At 39.1% G+C, this 15,619-nt stretch overlaps 2 protein-coding genes across 2 annotated transcripts in view; both read right to left on the reverse strand.

Moving 5' to 3' along the window:
* The window catches only part of Dock3 (dedicator of cytokinesis 3), a 367,607-nt gene that overhangs the window by 241,629 nt on the left and 110,359 nt on the right, over positions 1–15,619 (reverse strand). The gene's annotated exons all lie outside the window — the stretch shown is intronic.
* On the reverse strand, positions 137–517 carry LOC126500029 (RING finger protein 11-like). Its single transcript, XM_050139633.1, has one exon. It carries the CDS (start codon positions 515–517, stop codon positions 137–139), a length of 381 nt encoding a protein of 126 aa, XP_049995590.1.

A 15,619-nucleotide genomic window follows, 5' to 3' on the forward strand; every position in this document is an offset into this window, starting at 1 on the left:
TCCTAATCCCTGGCACTCGGGGTTCAGTGAAAAAAGGCCAAAGCCATTAAAAGTGATGGTTCACTTGAAGTCAAATGTGAGACCCTGGCTCAATTAGTCTCTTAGGGTGAAAGCAGTGCTGCATCCACTGGCTCCATCAGGAGGGGCAGGTGAAGGATCGCATCAACCAGTCATCTATACAGTCCAGGTGATAGGTGTATATGCATGGCAGAAATCGAATTAGGTCCCCATAAACAAAGTTCATCATATAGATCACCCACTCTTGGATCCTTATTTCTGATCCCTCTCTTCCAGGGTCATAAACTCCTTTAGGCAGATGTTGTATAAGGCCTATTCTTTGAGCTACTCTAATTTGTTCCTCTTCAAGCACCTGAGTTGATAACCAAATCTGGCTAGATGTTGGATGAACTTGTTCCTGATTTGGCTCTGTCCTCTCGCCAAAGCTAGCCCTGTCGGACTGAGACTCGTGAAGGGGAGAGATGTCATCTGAGGTCGGGGATCTGAGGCAGTTCCCCATCTTCAGGGGCTGGGATGTGTGCCTGAGATCTGGGGGAAGAAGAAAGCTGTTCTCGCACACTCAGAGGTGACCTTGCTCAGCACCGCAGGTTCAAGACAGCAGGCCTGGGGCTCAGGGGGCGGCTCCCTGCCAAGGGGCCATTCATAACAGCCCAGGGAAGGGGGAGTAAGGCAAGTTTTGGAGCATTCTGGTTTTGCTAACAATGGCATAGTCAGCAGCATACCAAAAGAAAATTTTTTAATAAAGCAAATTTTAGGGTGGGCACAGATCAGAAAATCACAGGCTCAAAATGTTTATGTAGTTTTATAATGTCTCACTGTGTCACTCATGGAAACTATTATGCTAAGTATGTCAACCTATAGAAGAATGAAAATAGATGTGTATCTATCACCATGCACGAAACTCAAGTCTAAATGGATTAAAGACCTCAATATTAATCTGACCACACTGAACCTGGTAGAAAAGAAAATGGGAAGTAGTCTACAACACATGGGCACAGGAGACCACTTCCTATGTAGAACCCCAGTAGCACAGACAATAAGAGCAACAATGAATAAATGGGACCTCCTGAAACTGAGAAGCTCCTGTAAAGCAAAGGACACTGTCATTAAGACAAAAAGGCAACCTACTGATTGGGAGAAGATCTTCACCAACCCCACATCAGACAAAGGTCTGACCTCCAAAATATATAAAGAACTCAAGAAACTAGACTTTAAAATGCTAATTAACCCAATTAAAAAATGGGGCACTGTACTGAACAGAGAATTCTCAACAGAAGTTCAAATGGCCAAAAGACACTTAAGGTCATGCTCAGCCTCCTTAGCTATCAGGGAAATGCAAATCAAAACAACTTTGAGATATCATCTTACACCTGTCAGAATGGCTAAAATCAAAAACACCAATGATAGCCTTTGCTGGAAAGGATGTGGAATAAGGGGAATACTCATTCATTGCTGGTGGGAATGCAAACTTGTGCAACCACTTGGAAATCAGTGTGGTGGTTTCTCAGGAAATTCGGGATCAACCTACCCCAGGATCCAGCAATACCACTCTTGGGAATATACCCAAGAAATGCCCTATCATACTACAAAAGCATTTGTTCAACTATGTTCACAGCAGCATTATTTGTAATAGCCAGCACCTGGAAACAAACTACATGCCCCTCAATGGAAGAATGGATAAAGAAAGGGTGGAATATATACACATTAGAGTACTACTCAGTGGTAAAAATTACATCTTGAATTTTGCATGCAAATGGATGGAAATAGAAAACACTATCCTGAGTGAGGCAACCCAGACACAAAAATATGAATATGGTATGTACTCACTCATAAGTGGATTCTAGCCATAAATAAAGGACATTGAGCCTATAATTCGTGATCCTAGAGAAGCTAAATAAGAAGGTGAACCCAAAGAAAAGCATATAGTTATCCTCCTGGATATAGGAAGTAGACAAGAATTGCCAGGCAAAAATTGGGTGCTTGGGGGTGGGGGATGGATGGGCTTAAGGGGAGAGGGGAAGAGAGAAGGAAGAAGGGAAGGATGGAGTGAGCTTGGGGGAATGGGATAGTTGGGATGGAGGAAGGGTGGATATGGGAGCAGGGAAGTAGATATCTTAATTAAGGGAGCCATTTTAGGGTTGGCAATGTTTTCCATTTACTGTGCATGAGTATGTGTGTTCTAAGTGCACAGTATATTAGGGTGTCCAAAAGTAGATGGAGGCTTAAGGACAATGTGAAGGGTCCTGCTTTCGCTCTCTACCTTATTCCTTTGAAACAGGGCCTCTTACTGAACCTATAGCTAGGCTAGCCATCAGAAAACCCAAACTATCCTCCTACCTCTGACTGCCACAGCAGTTGGATGACAGACTCACAGAACCACAATGAGATTTTTACTGGATTCTGGGGATTTGACCTCGAATTTTCATTCATTTAGCAAGCTCTCTTACTCACTGAGTCAAACTTTGCAAATAAACTTCTAAATTAAGCTTTTGGTGATTTTAACAACAAAAATAAAGCAGAGAAAGTCCAAAAGACCCCGGGTAAATTGTCGTGGGCCATGCCAGAGGAGCAGTGAGTTGCAGCTGAAGTTCCAGGTGTCAGCCTAGCAGAAGAGAATCCTCTGCTGGGTCAATCTCGTTTAGGCAAGAACACAGGACTAAAGACCCCGGAATGCCTTTCACTTCTCCTGTGCCTCTTTGTTGCAGTTCTTTCTCTGGTATCCAGCATGGTGTGCGTGGACATGGGGGCGGGGGATCTCCACTGCCTGTAATAGATAGTGTGTTTATCTCTTGGAAGCAGCCTGTTCTACTGGGCATTTTTACCTGCAGACTGTCAAGAAGATGACCTCTCCCTAAGATGTACTATCTAATTTGATAATAATGATGATAGCTTATATAGAGTTTTGATGAATAAAAATAAATACAAGCTTATGTTTCACATCCAGGGCCTGTGAGTCTCACCTAAGGGCTGCAAGGATTGTAGCTCAAATTAATGACAAACAATTGAGTCCCAGTAGCCCAGCTAGTTTAAATTCTTTTAACCTTAATGTTGGGAAATGTGTTCACAGGTCCTGGAGTACAACACAGCGAAACAATGTTTTGAAAATAATGAAGTTATACTGAGATGTCTTTGTTAAATAACTTTGAGGTGAAAAACTCCAGGAGATAATCTAAAGTTTTAGAAAGGCACATAGTTGAATGTGTGGTGTTGAAGGTCCTTCTGTCTATGTGTTGCTTTTATTGTTTAATGAATAAAGAAACTGCTTTGGACCTATACCAGGGCAGAACAGAGTTAGGTGTGAAAAACTAAACTGAATGCTGGGAGAAAGAGAACGAAGTGGTGAGACACCATGGTCCACCAGTTGGAACATTGTCAGTAGGTCACGAGCCTCGTGGTAAAATATAAAATAATAGAAATGGGTTAATTTAATATGTAAGAGCTTGCTAGGAATATACTAGAGTCATTGGCAAAGTAGTGTATTAAATAATGTAGTTTCTGTGTGATTATTTTGGGTCTGAGTGGCCGGGAACAAACAAGTGACCTCCATACTACAAATGTGAAACCCTTTAAGGTCAGGGAACAAGAACAAAGCAGCCCAATTATTACTGGCTGACATACTCTCCTTGCTAGGTTTGGTTGATTACCAAAGGTGATGATTAAATTACCCATTTCGCCCTCAATCTCCAGATACAAAAGAAACTATTAATGAATGGATGTGTACCCTAAAGATTTAAGTAGAGCTGATTCTTTTTCCTATATAAAAGTTTAGGTTTGTAATTCCTTTAAGATTCCTTATAGAATTACCTTTCAAGATAAGTAATAAAGTAACTGGCCCTTTCTTTGTAACTGCAAACTGCTGCCTGACAGTAAAAGATCTGACAAGAACACCTTACTGCCCACATGTTTAATCTGTAACAAGTTGCTTGGATATGAATGTATATGGGTTCTTGGGATAATTTGTTTTTCACCTGTAATACATAAAATGAACATGTTTTTAAGCCGGGCGGTGGTGGCGCACGCCTTTAATCCCAGCACTTGGGAGGTAGAGGCAGGCGGATCTCTGTGAGTTCGAGACCAGCCTGGTCTACAAGAGCTAGTTCCAGGACAGGCTCCANTGTGAGTTCGAGACCAGCCTGGTCTACAAGAGCTAGTTCCAGGACAGGCTCCAAAACCACAGAGAAACCCTGTCTTGAAAAAAAAAAAAAAACATGTTTTTACCTATAATTGTTTACTTGAAAAATGGAATGCAACTATTTTGACTCTTGTAACTGCCTGAAAGATTCTGTAGGGATATAAAAGTTATGGAAAAACACTAGAGAGAAGGGGGGAGGAAATAAAGAGAAAGAAAATATAGAAAGGGAGAATAAATAAGGAAACCATCAAGAGAATTTGTGAGTGCCTTTTTCCCTAACCTACCTCAGCTAGAAAAGTTTAGCCTCCTGGATTCCATGGATTCCTATCAAAGCTCTGTGTTGCTGGAGGCTGCCCCCCCCACAGCAGTAGTAAATAGTTATAGATAAAATGACAAGCATAACAGATAGCCTTCAGTGAACTACTGTGTTACCTAGGGAATTTATAAAACTCAAAATATGCTATGGGATAATGACACTTAATCAAGTACCATAGAGCAAACCACCAACTACTCAAATGTCTCATTACACTAATGATACATAAACCTTTCTCCTCCAAATATAAGTCTGGTTTGGGAAGCTTTCTAGCTCACCTGAGAAGAGATGATCCATGAATCTAAAGAAGTACCAAAGGGCCTAGCTTGCTTGTAAAATTTGGCGGTTTTGTCTGGCTGAGTAAGATCCAAATATTTCCACAGGAAATAACAGACAACGTATAACTTTTCCTTCTTCCACACATAGTCAAACCAGTATAGGATCTTGTGAGGCTACTGTACTACTGGTGGGCTTTTTAATCTCACATTTGGCCCAGATATTGAGGACCCTCTACAAACTAAGTGGAAATGTAATAGTACGGAAATACACAGAAGCTGTACCATGACTTTCATTTAAGCAAAACTGTTATCAGACACAGGCAACAGAGACATAATACATCTCAGCCTGAAGAGGTGAAAGTGCACATAGATCAGGATGGATTCAGTTGTAGATGCTGTCAAGGGACAAATGGCTCCAAACAGGCTTCTGTTCTTGGCTATAAAAGGATGTCTTTTGGTGTCAAGGTTGTTTTAAGCAATTGGAAATCAAATACAGGCAATTTCAGTACTCACTGGAACTCCCAAAACTTTTGTTTTCTGTCTTATTATTTTTGTGTCTTCGTATTCTTTATTAATATTTCTAAATCCCCATGTTGGGTGGACTGAGAAGCTATTGATAATAGCACTGGGACCTGTTTCTACTGCATGTGCTGGCTTTTTGAGACCCTAGTCTATTTGGATGCACACCTTCCTAGGACTGGATGGAGGGAGGAGGGCCTTGGACTTCCTACAGGGCAGGGTACCCTGCCCTCTCTTAAGGAGGGAGGGGGAGGGAGGAGAGTGAGTATCAGAGTGGGAGGGGAATGGGAGGAGGGGAGGAAGTGTAAATTTTTGAATGGAAAAAAATAATAAAATACCACTATATACATATTACAATGGCTAAAATTTGGAAGGTGGACAAGAGTAAATGCTGATGAGAATGGAACTCTCATAAACATTGTCAGAACACTAAAATAAACAAACAAACAAACAAATCCCCATGTTTCTACCCTGGTAAGAGGTATTTTTGTTGAGGCTGGTCCCCAACAAATTTCTAAGCCACAGAATTATATATATAAATAATTTGGGCGTGTGTATGTCCATTGTGTATATGTGTATGTCTCTATATGTGCATTCATGCCTGTGAATGAAGCATGTGTGTGCTTTGGTGCACATGTGAAGATGAGAAGATCTGGGTGTCAGTTCCCCACCATCCCTCCCATGTTTGATACAAGGTGTCTTTTCTTTTTTCTGGCCATGTGATGGTTAATCTTGGTTGCTAACTTGACTATCTCATTAATCAATGAAAAACCCAAGTACTTGGGCAAGCATGTGAAAGATTTTCTGGACTGGATCATTTGATAAGGGAAAAAAAATCTGGGCAACTCATTCTGGTGGCAACCACATAGAAGGGCATTGAAGGAGGGAATCTTGATTTTTTAGCTGTTTATCCTCACTCTTGTTCCCAAATTCATCTACCTTGTTGCTTTGGCATTCTTTTGCTTGTATCAGAATCTACTTCTTGAGGATTACAACACAGAGTGAAGACTCACAGGTCTCTAGAAATTCCCTAGGACTCCAGCACCAGATTGGGAACGATGAACATCTAGTCTAATTTTTTTTTTGTTTTCTTTTTCTGAGACAGGGTTTCTGTGAGTAGCCCTGGCTGTACTGGAACTCACTAGATAGAACAGGCTTGCCTCAAACTCACACATCTGTCTGCTTCTGCCTCCCAAATGCTGGGATTCAACGTGTGTGCCACCACTGCCCTTTTACATACTGAACAACTACAACATTGTTTTCCTTTCCCACAGTAGTCATTGTTGGACCACAGATTGTAAGCCACTCTAATAAACCACATATATTTTTTTCATTGCATCAATTCTGTTCCTTTAGAAAAACCCTAACTAGCATGTGTCATGCATTAGTCATGTGCTAGCTGACCCACAAGCATCCGGTGATTCTCCTGTCTTCACCTCTAATCTTCCTAGAGAGGCAAAGGGATTATATACAGATGCTGATGCTGTATTTACAGATTTTACATAGATTCTGGATAGTTTGAACTCAGGTCCTCCTGTTTATATAACAAGTTCTTTTACCTACTATACCTTCTCAATAAATTTGCCATATTACATTTATATAATTCCACAAGTTATATAAAATATAAAATTATAATACTAAAAGCAGTTTTGATATACAATGATTGTTTTAAAAGAAATAAAAAACTCAACCTTTTAATGAAAAACAAGTTGTTTTAGGGGTGCAAAAATGTTGCTTAGAATTAGTTCCTTGTTAGCACCTACATTTAAAAACCTCTCTCTGGCAAAACAATACAATCCATTAAAGGGATCTTAATACCAAAAAAGGGCCAGCTGTGCCATAGGGACATAAAGATTGTTTAGAGATGTAGACATTTGAGACTCAACCAGTGCAGGGAGACGTTTTCTCTTAACTATGTTAATTTAGATCCTTTAAAAAAAATCACAAATTTCCTCTTGCTGTAACATAAGAGACCAGGCAAGACTGACACAATACACAAGATAAACGTTTTTGCAAATTGTCATATCTCCCTACTGTTCTTCTCAAAGCCTATTTACCTTTCAGATGTCATTTGTGCTTCCATACATGTTTCTTCCCCCACCCCATGCCCCTCTAAAAAGCCACTTATTCTTCCAGAAGTATCTCTCGGCCCCTTCTGTTCCCCTATTAAAACAGTGTAATGAGCTCTCAAATCTCACTGCTGCTTTAGTTATTCATTTCTTCCATGATGCTCTTGTGCACATAAAATTAAAAATAAATCTCTAAGCTTTTTCTTCTGTTAAAAAAAACACAACTCAGTTGAAATCTTCAAATAGATTAAGAAGAAAGATAGTAGGTCTTATGGTTGATGAATTATAACATCCAAACGGTGATATAATTTCTATGTGAAATATCTCCCACAAGCTCATGTATTTATACACATGGTCTTTAGCTGGTGGCTGTTTCTGAAGGTTGAGGACTCTTTAGAAGATAAAGGAGGAAGTCAGACACTGAAAATAGGACTTGAGGTTTTATAGTCCAGCTCAATACATATCCTTTTCTCTATTTTCTGACTGTTGAAAAAAGATGTGACCAACCACCTCATATTCCTGCAACTAAACAGTTCCCACCACGATGATAGTATTTCTTCTTAAACTACATATCAAAATAAATCCTTCATTCCATAAATTGATTCTTGTCAAGTATTTGGTCATAGCAACAAAAGTAAATGATGTAGACAAAGGAAAAAACAGGAAATTATGAACAGAAAATGTGTTTGGACAAGAAGAATAAACCAAACTTAAGATTAGTAGGCACAGAAAACACATTTAGTAGAATAAACAGAAAATTCTCTGATCTTGGTAAAGAGAAGAATCTATAGTAGATACAGAAGGGATGTAAAACTTAAAAATGTATATGCCATTTAAAAAAGACTCCATGTGCTCTCCTTTAATCTCAACACCCCGAAGGCAGAGGCAGGCAGATCTCTGTGACAGTTTGAGACCAGCCTGGTCTACAAAGGGAGTTCTAGGACAGGCAGGGCTACATAGAGAAGCACTGTCTGGAAAACCCGATAATAACACCAACAATAATAATAAGTAAAAATAAAAGACTCCATTTCACAAAATACTTAAATTTCCCAGAGTACAAAACAAAGATTATTGAGGCCCCTCTAAAGAAGAATCAAGGTTCATAAAGACAAGCCCATCAGAAAAACAGCCAACTTCTCAACAGAAATTTTATTTTTTTTTATCAAGCAACTGAACTATTGTTTTTAAAATGTTGTAGAAAATCTTCCAACCCTTGATAGTTTACAAAGGCTATGATTTCTACCTTGTACTTACAGTCAATGTACTAATAACATTGCCAATATCTATCCTACTAGGGAATTTATCTCACAAGGACTTGGAATTATACATTTCAATATCTCAGCCATGCTTCTGGCCACCAGAAGTTAAATGATAAGTACTCTTTTCTGTGCTTTTTTGTGTTTTTTTAATTTTTTTATTTATTTATAAAAGATTTCTGCCTCCTCCCCTCCACTGCCTCCCATATCCCTCCCCCTTCCCCAATCAAGTCCCCCTCCCTCATCATCCCAAAGAGCAGTCCGGGTTCCCTGCCTTGTGGGAAGGCCAAGGACCTCCCACCTCCTTCCAGGTCTAGTAAGGTGAGCATCCAAACCGCCTAGGCTCCTACAAAGCCCGTACGTGCAGTAGGATCAAAACCCAGTGTCACTGATCTTGACTTCTCAGCAGTCCTCATTGTATTGAGTTCCCGATAGAACATCCCCATTGTCTCAGTGTGTGGGTGCACCCCTCGCGGTCCTGAGTTCCTTGCTCGTGCTATCTCTCCTTCTGCTCCTGATTTGGACCTTGGGATTTCAGTCCAGTGTTCCAATTTGGGTCTCTGTCTCTGTCTGCTTTCATCGCCCGATGAAAGTTAATCTCCAGGAGGATGACTATATGTCTTTCTCTGGGTTCACCTTCTTATTTAGCTTCTCTAGGATCACAAATTATAGGCTCAATGTCCTTTATTTATGGCTAGAAACCAAATATGAGTGAGTACATTCCATGTTCCTCTTTTTGGGTCTGGCTTACCTCACTCAGGATAGTGTTTTCTATTTCCGTCCATTTGCATGCAAAATTCAAGAAGTCATTGTTCTATTGGGAACTCACCAAGGCCAGCTGGCCTGGGTCTGAAAAAGCCTGGGTTAAAACAGGTCTCACTGAACATAGTGGACAATGAGGACTACTGAGACCTCAAGAACATGGGCAATGGGTTTTTGAGCCTACTGCACGTATTGGCTTTGTGGGAGCCTAGGCAGTCTGGATGCTCACCTTACGAGACCTGGATGGAGGAGGGTGGTCCTTGGACTTCCCACAGGGCAGAGAACCCTGATTGCTCTTTGGGCTGACGAGGGGGGAGGGGACTTGATTGGGGAAGGGGGAGGGAAAGGGGAGGCGGAGGTGGGGAAGAGACAGAAATCTTTAATAAATTAAAAATAAATAAATAAAAAAGAGCATAAAAAAGAAAGATTAGCATATGTTTCTTGCTTGATGTTGTCCTTGCTGGCTGTAGTTCTAATTTTTATACTTGATATTTGTTCTTATTGTATATAGTTTTGTATTAGGCTTAGAACTATCTTATTTAGACAAAAGGGGGAGGTGCTGTGAGAACTCCTTCAACAAATAGCCCTTAAGATACCAGCCCATTTTGGGCGTGGTCTCATATACTATAAACTCAGACAAAAAGCATGTGTGGGCCCCTTGGCTGCTGTAATCAGTTCCTGTTCCCAATTCATGAAGAGGACCGCTGATCTGTGAGGCTACTCCTAAATAAAAAAAAAAAAAAAAACTTTTATTATACTCCATTCTGGGCTAGTGTGGGATTATTTTATTATAATCTGCAACAGCTAACCTTGCAACAATGGAATTAGACTCCATAAGGAGTTTCTTCGATGCCCATTATCCTTTTTGAAGTAACTAGTGCAGCCAGGAGCAGATGTGTCTCACAGTCAAGAAAGGTCTAAGTTCTTAAAACATTACAAATTACATATTCTGTAGGTCTTTAAAGTGTTTGAAGAATTACCTATCTATGTCCAGGGAGATGTCCCCAGCTTGTTTCTTGAGCAGCTGAAGAGAGGGCACCTGAACTGGTCCTATCCTATAGCCACACTGATGAATATCTTGCATATCACCATAGAACCTTCATCTGGCAATGGATGGAGATAGAGACAGAGACCCACATTGGAGCACTGGACTGAGCTCCCAAGGTCCAAATGAGGAGCAGAAGGAAAGAGAGCATGAGCAAGGAAGTCAGGACCACAAGGGATGCCCCCACCCACTGAGACGATGGGGCTGATCTAATGGGAACTCACCAAAGCTAGCTAGACTGGGACTGATGGAGCATGTAATCAAACTGGACTCTCTGAACATGGCTGACAAGGAGGGCTGTCTGAGAAGCCAAGGACAATGGCACTGGGTTTTGATCCTACTGCATGTACTGGTTTTGTGGGAACCTAGTCTATTTGGATGCTTACCTTCCTAGACCTGGATGGAGAGGGGAGGATCTTGGACTTCCCTCAGGGCAGGGAACCCTGAATGCTTTTTGGTCTGGAGAGGGAGGGGGAGGGGAGTGGAGGAAGGGGAAGGGAAATAAGAGGAGGGAAGGAGGTAAAAATTTGTAATAATAATATAAAAATAAAAAAGAATTACCTATCTATCTGAAATACATGTATACCTAAAAAGCCTAATAAATATGCCTGTAAGCTTGACTATTATAGATGACTACTACTCTTATTTCTTAACTATACAATAACACTTCTAAATGAGCTCCATAAACATAATACCTTAAACAAGAGTAGAAATATACATACAGAAAAAAAGGAAATACACATACAGTATAACAAAATTGACCTTAAATTTATATCAATAAACTAAAATCCATACCAATGTAAAATACTTTGCGAGTAACAGCTGTTTTTTGAAAAGCAGATTCAATAATCTGCCCTTTTCTCCCATCATTTCTACATCATACAGTTCTAAATCAACACCACTCTCAGGAGATGAAGCCAAAAAAGACTTCTGTGTCTAGATAAAATAACTTTAACTATAAAATGAGGAAGCACTGGGTTATATAGCTCTAAACGGCCAGTATCAGTATGAGATTTATTGTTGTTGTTGCTTTTTAAAAATATTTTTAAATTCTTTAAGAATTTCATAAAACATATCTTGATCTTATTCCTGGTGCTTTTCTATCAAGACCAGGATTTGCATTTTGCCATATAAGATATTAGTTTATAGCAATAGATTCTCAATTAAAACACACACACACACACACACACACATATATATATATATACACATATACCCTTTAACTCCCAAATTTACCCTTATCTCCCCGACCCCCAATTTTGTATATTCTTTTAAATTTTTCAATAACCCATTGACTTCAATTTCTGCTGTTCATATCACTCTGAGTATGGAACTGAAATTCTAGAATCTCTCTTCACTTCCTCTCTAGATACATTAACTCCTTGATTTCAACTAGATCCTTAGATTTAAATTAACAGAAAACTAGTGACTTCTAACTTTACACAACTTCACATCCAGACAGACAAAGGTCTAATTTACAACTCCATTTAAATATGTAACTCTTCAAATTTAATATATTCAAGACTGCAGTATGTTATATCTTCTTAAAAACATATCCCTTTCCAAACTGCACATTTCCCTGAATGGTGACTACATCCTTAGTTGAAATAGTCACATATTCTTTTTATCTATAATATGTGTTCATGTGCATGCTACTGGGAAATTAGCCAGGAGTGGTGGCAAACACCTTTAATCCCAGCACTCAGAAGGCACAGGCAGGTGGATCTCTGAGAGTGTGAGGCTAGTCTGGACTACAAAGCAAATTCCAGAACAGTTAGGCTGTTACATGGAGAAACCCTGTTGAGGGGGGGGGGGAAGAGAGGGGGGGAATAAGTAAAAGAAAATTTCATCAGCTCAAATGACAAAACTGACACAGCACCTTACCACTTTCTATCACCCTGATGAACATTTGCATCTAAGCCAGAGTAGTGTCCTCCAAAACTATTATAATCTTCCTCTATCTTTTTCTCTGATATTTTCCAGTGGTGGGGACTGAACAAGTGATTTTTGCATGCCAAGCAGCCACTTTACTACAAAGTTATATTTAGCCTAGACCAATTCTAAATTTCTGTACATATTTTCTTTGTGGTTTCCATGACACTTACATAAGGCATCTTATAAATCTATGCTGAGTTGATATGATGTGCATGTGTGTATGCATGTGTGTGTATGTGTGAAAGAGAATAGATCATATACATATGTGGGGGGAGTAATGAGCACTTGTGAAGGCCAGAAGAAGACCCCAAGTGTCCTCCTCTATCAAGCTCCACCTTTTTCTCTTAAGTAAAGGTTTCTATAAGATATCAGGCTCCAGAGATCCTCCTGTCTATCCCGGGCAGCATAGGGCTTATAGGTGAATATAACCATGCCAGCTTTTTATATAGGTGCCAAGGATTTGAAGCCAGGGGTTCTCATGCTATCTGATGAGCTTTTTCCTCAGTCTGTAAGTTTATAGTTTTAATTGCATAGAAAAATTCTAAAATTCCTTCCCCAATTTTTTTATTGACATCACAACTAGCATCAATCAGCATGTATTCACTGATTCTGCAACTATAATTACTCTTAATAATTGTCTTTTAATTTTATATTAAAACTACAAATGATTTATATACAACCTTGATAATATTCATGTCATCATGTTTATATATTTGGCTTTACCCATGAATTCTATATTTTCATTTTCTTTTCTGCCATAGAGCAAGCATCTTTTTTACTACAACTTAAAGAATTCTTCTGTAACGGCGTAAACGAATGCAGACAGATTGTAAATATATATACAGCTTTAATGGAGAAATAGACTTCAGAACCACCGTTCCCGTGGAGACCAGGAAAGCAGAAGCAGAAGCAGTGTCTGGGAGCATGCTTGCCAAATTTATAGGCTAAAGTTAGCCCAAGGCGAACACGCCCCCTAAGGGGCAAGACTTATCCCTACATTCTTCCCTTGTATTTCTTTCTAGGTAAGTCTACTTGCGATAAATTATGTCTGCTACTATTTGTATGGAAAAATATTTCTCTCTATCTTTAAAGGGTCTGTTGAGTGACAGGAGCGGGCCTGTCTTCCGCCCAGCATCCTATTCTGTTTATTCCACCCACCTATGTTCTAAGCTATGAGGCCAAGCAGTTGGTTTATTATAATTAACCAATTACCTTCCTCCATCAATAATGTCCTTAGACACTGTAAAGATTTGTCACTCATATTGGTTTAATAAAATGTTGACTGGCCAGTAGCCAGGCAGGAAGTATAGGTGGGGTAACAAGACCACAAGAATTCTGGGAAGAAGAAAGGCAGAGACACAGTCACCAGCCAGACTCAGAAGAAGCAAGATTGAGAATGCCTTACTGAAAAAAGGTACCAAGATGCGTCGCTAAACATAAATAAGAATTATTGGTTAATTTAAGTTCTAAGAGTTAGTTAATAATAAGCCTATGCAATAATCCAAATAGTTTGTAATTAATATAAGCCTCTGTGTGTTTATTTGGGACTGAGCAGCTGTGGCACCAGGCAGGATGAAAATTTTCCATCTACACCTTGTGGTTTCTATTTACTTGTTGATTATGCTGTGGAGACATACTTTAACTTATCTGTATCTATTTTCTTATATTTCACTGTTTTTAAGACATTATTTTAGATTTGTTATCAGGTAATTTACAGAATTTCATTTTTTAGCATCAGTTATAAGACACCTTATTACCTGACTCTTCATGTTCCTTTTAAATTTGACTTTTTCTATTAGCAAAATGAAAAAAAGCACCACCTCCCTTGGTGTTTATGGACTGGCTTAAACAGGGAAAGGCTCTCACTAATCAATCCATCCGACAATCTGGGAACCTCTCAAAACTTTTCTATGGGTATGTATTATTCCCCCATTCTTCCTAAGAGTCTCCTTCTAATTGTTCATACCCATAAATAGTCACTGTAAATCATTCATCTCTTTTCCTTAGGGCAGTGTATTGAAAAGACCAAGGCACAAGATATATACTCTGCTCTTCTCCCCCACTTTGAGAAAAAAAACTCTGATTATATATCCTTCCTCAAACTTGCAGACCTATACTGATCACTGGGAACTACCCATGCCTTTCTTCTAAAACAGTATAGTGCAAGGGTGGGACACTAGATGCCTGTTGTTATACTCCTCTTTACCCCATCTGAAAAGAAGTCTTGATTTTGCACGATTCTTAGTCTTACAAAGCTGTGCAAACTTCAGTATGCTGCCACTCCTTTTTTTTTAGTTGCCTCTGAAAGTTTAAACTATGCAAGTAACTTCAGGAGTTGCAGCAAAATGGGTTAAAATATGTCTTAGGCAGTGCCCAGAAATACTAAAGATATTAAGTTTATTCCACTCATTTTACGTTGCTTTAGTGGAATAGATCAACTGATGCAAATTCTGTCTTAGCTATTATGGAGAAAAGGGTGATTCAGAAAAATTAGACTGTTCTTTTTTTTAATCAAAATATCAGATATATTTATTTTGAAAAGTTCACTATTTACATATGCTTAGAAAGTTTGAATAAAAATTAAAGTGTTTGAGATTATATGGCAACATTAAAATCTTGACATCCACCAAAAGTTAAATAAATACAGAAATTTTGGAAATTTTTTCTAAGTTCCTTTTTTATCTTTGAGGCGAAATTTTATTATGAGAATATTTTGGGTTTTTTCTTTTAACTAATTTGCAATTTAGTTTAATTAATGAATTTGTTTGGTTGTTATATAAGTAAGTACTTTTCTATAGTTCCTTCTTACTTATTATTTCTTCTTAATGAAATATTGCCATAGAATACAACCTTCTTAGTCCCTGATAAATGGAAAACACCTGAATAGCAATAAACAGATTAATGGGTAAGAACTGTTTTTTGTTGTTGTTTGTTTGTTTGTTTGTTTGTTTGTTTGTTTTGATTTTTCGAGACAGGGTTTCTCTGTAGCTTTGGAGCCTGTCCTGGAACTAACTCTTGTAGAGTAGACTGGCCTCAAACTCACAGAGATCTGTCTGCCTCTGCCTCCCGAGTACTAAGATTAAAGGTGTGCACCCCTACCACTGGGCTGAGTGGCTATTTCCCGTTTTGTACTGTGTGGGGATCTGCGTCATTTTACTGGATTATGTATTACTCATAAAAATCTATTGCTGTGTACATGATTGTTAAATCAATGTTTCTGCAAAGGATGAGAGATGGGGTTTATTTTCAAGCTTTTGGGGGAGGAGGAGAGGAGTGGGAAGAGGGGGAGGGG

This window comes from Alexandromys fortis, unplaced genomic scaffold (genome assembly GCF_014885135.2).
Source record: "Alexandromys fortis isolate MF-2015 unplaced genomic scaffold, M_Fortis_MF-2015_v1.1 scaffold_36, whole genome shotgun sequence".
NCBI lineage: Eukaryota > Metazoa > Chordata > Mammalia > Rodentia > Cricetidae > Alexandromys > Alexandromys fortis.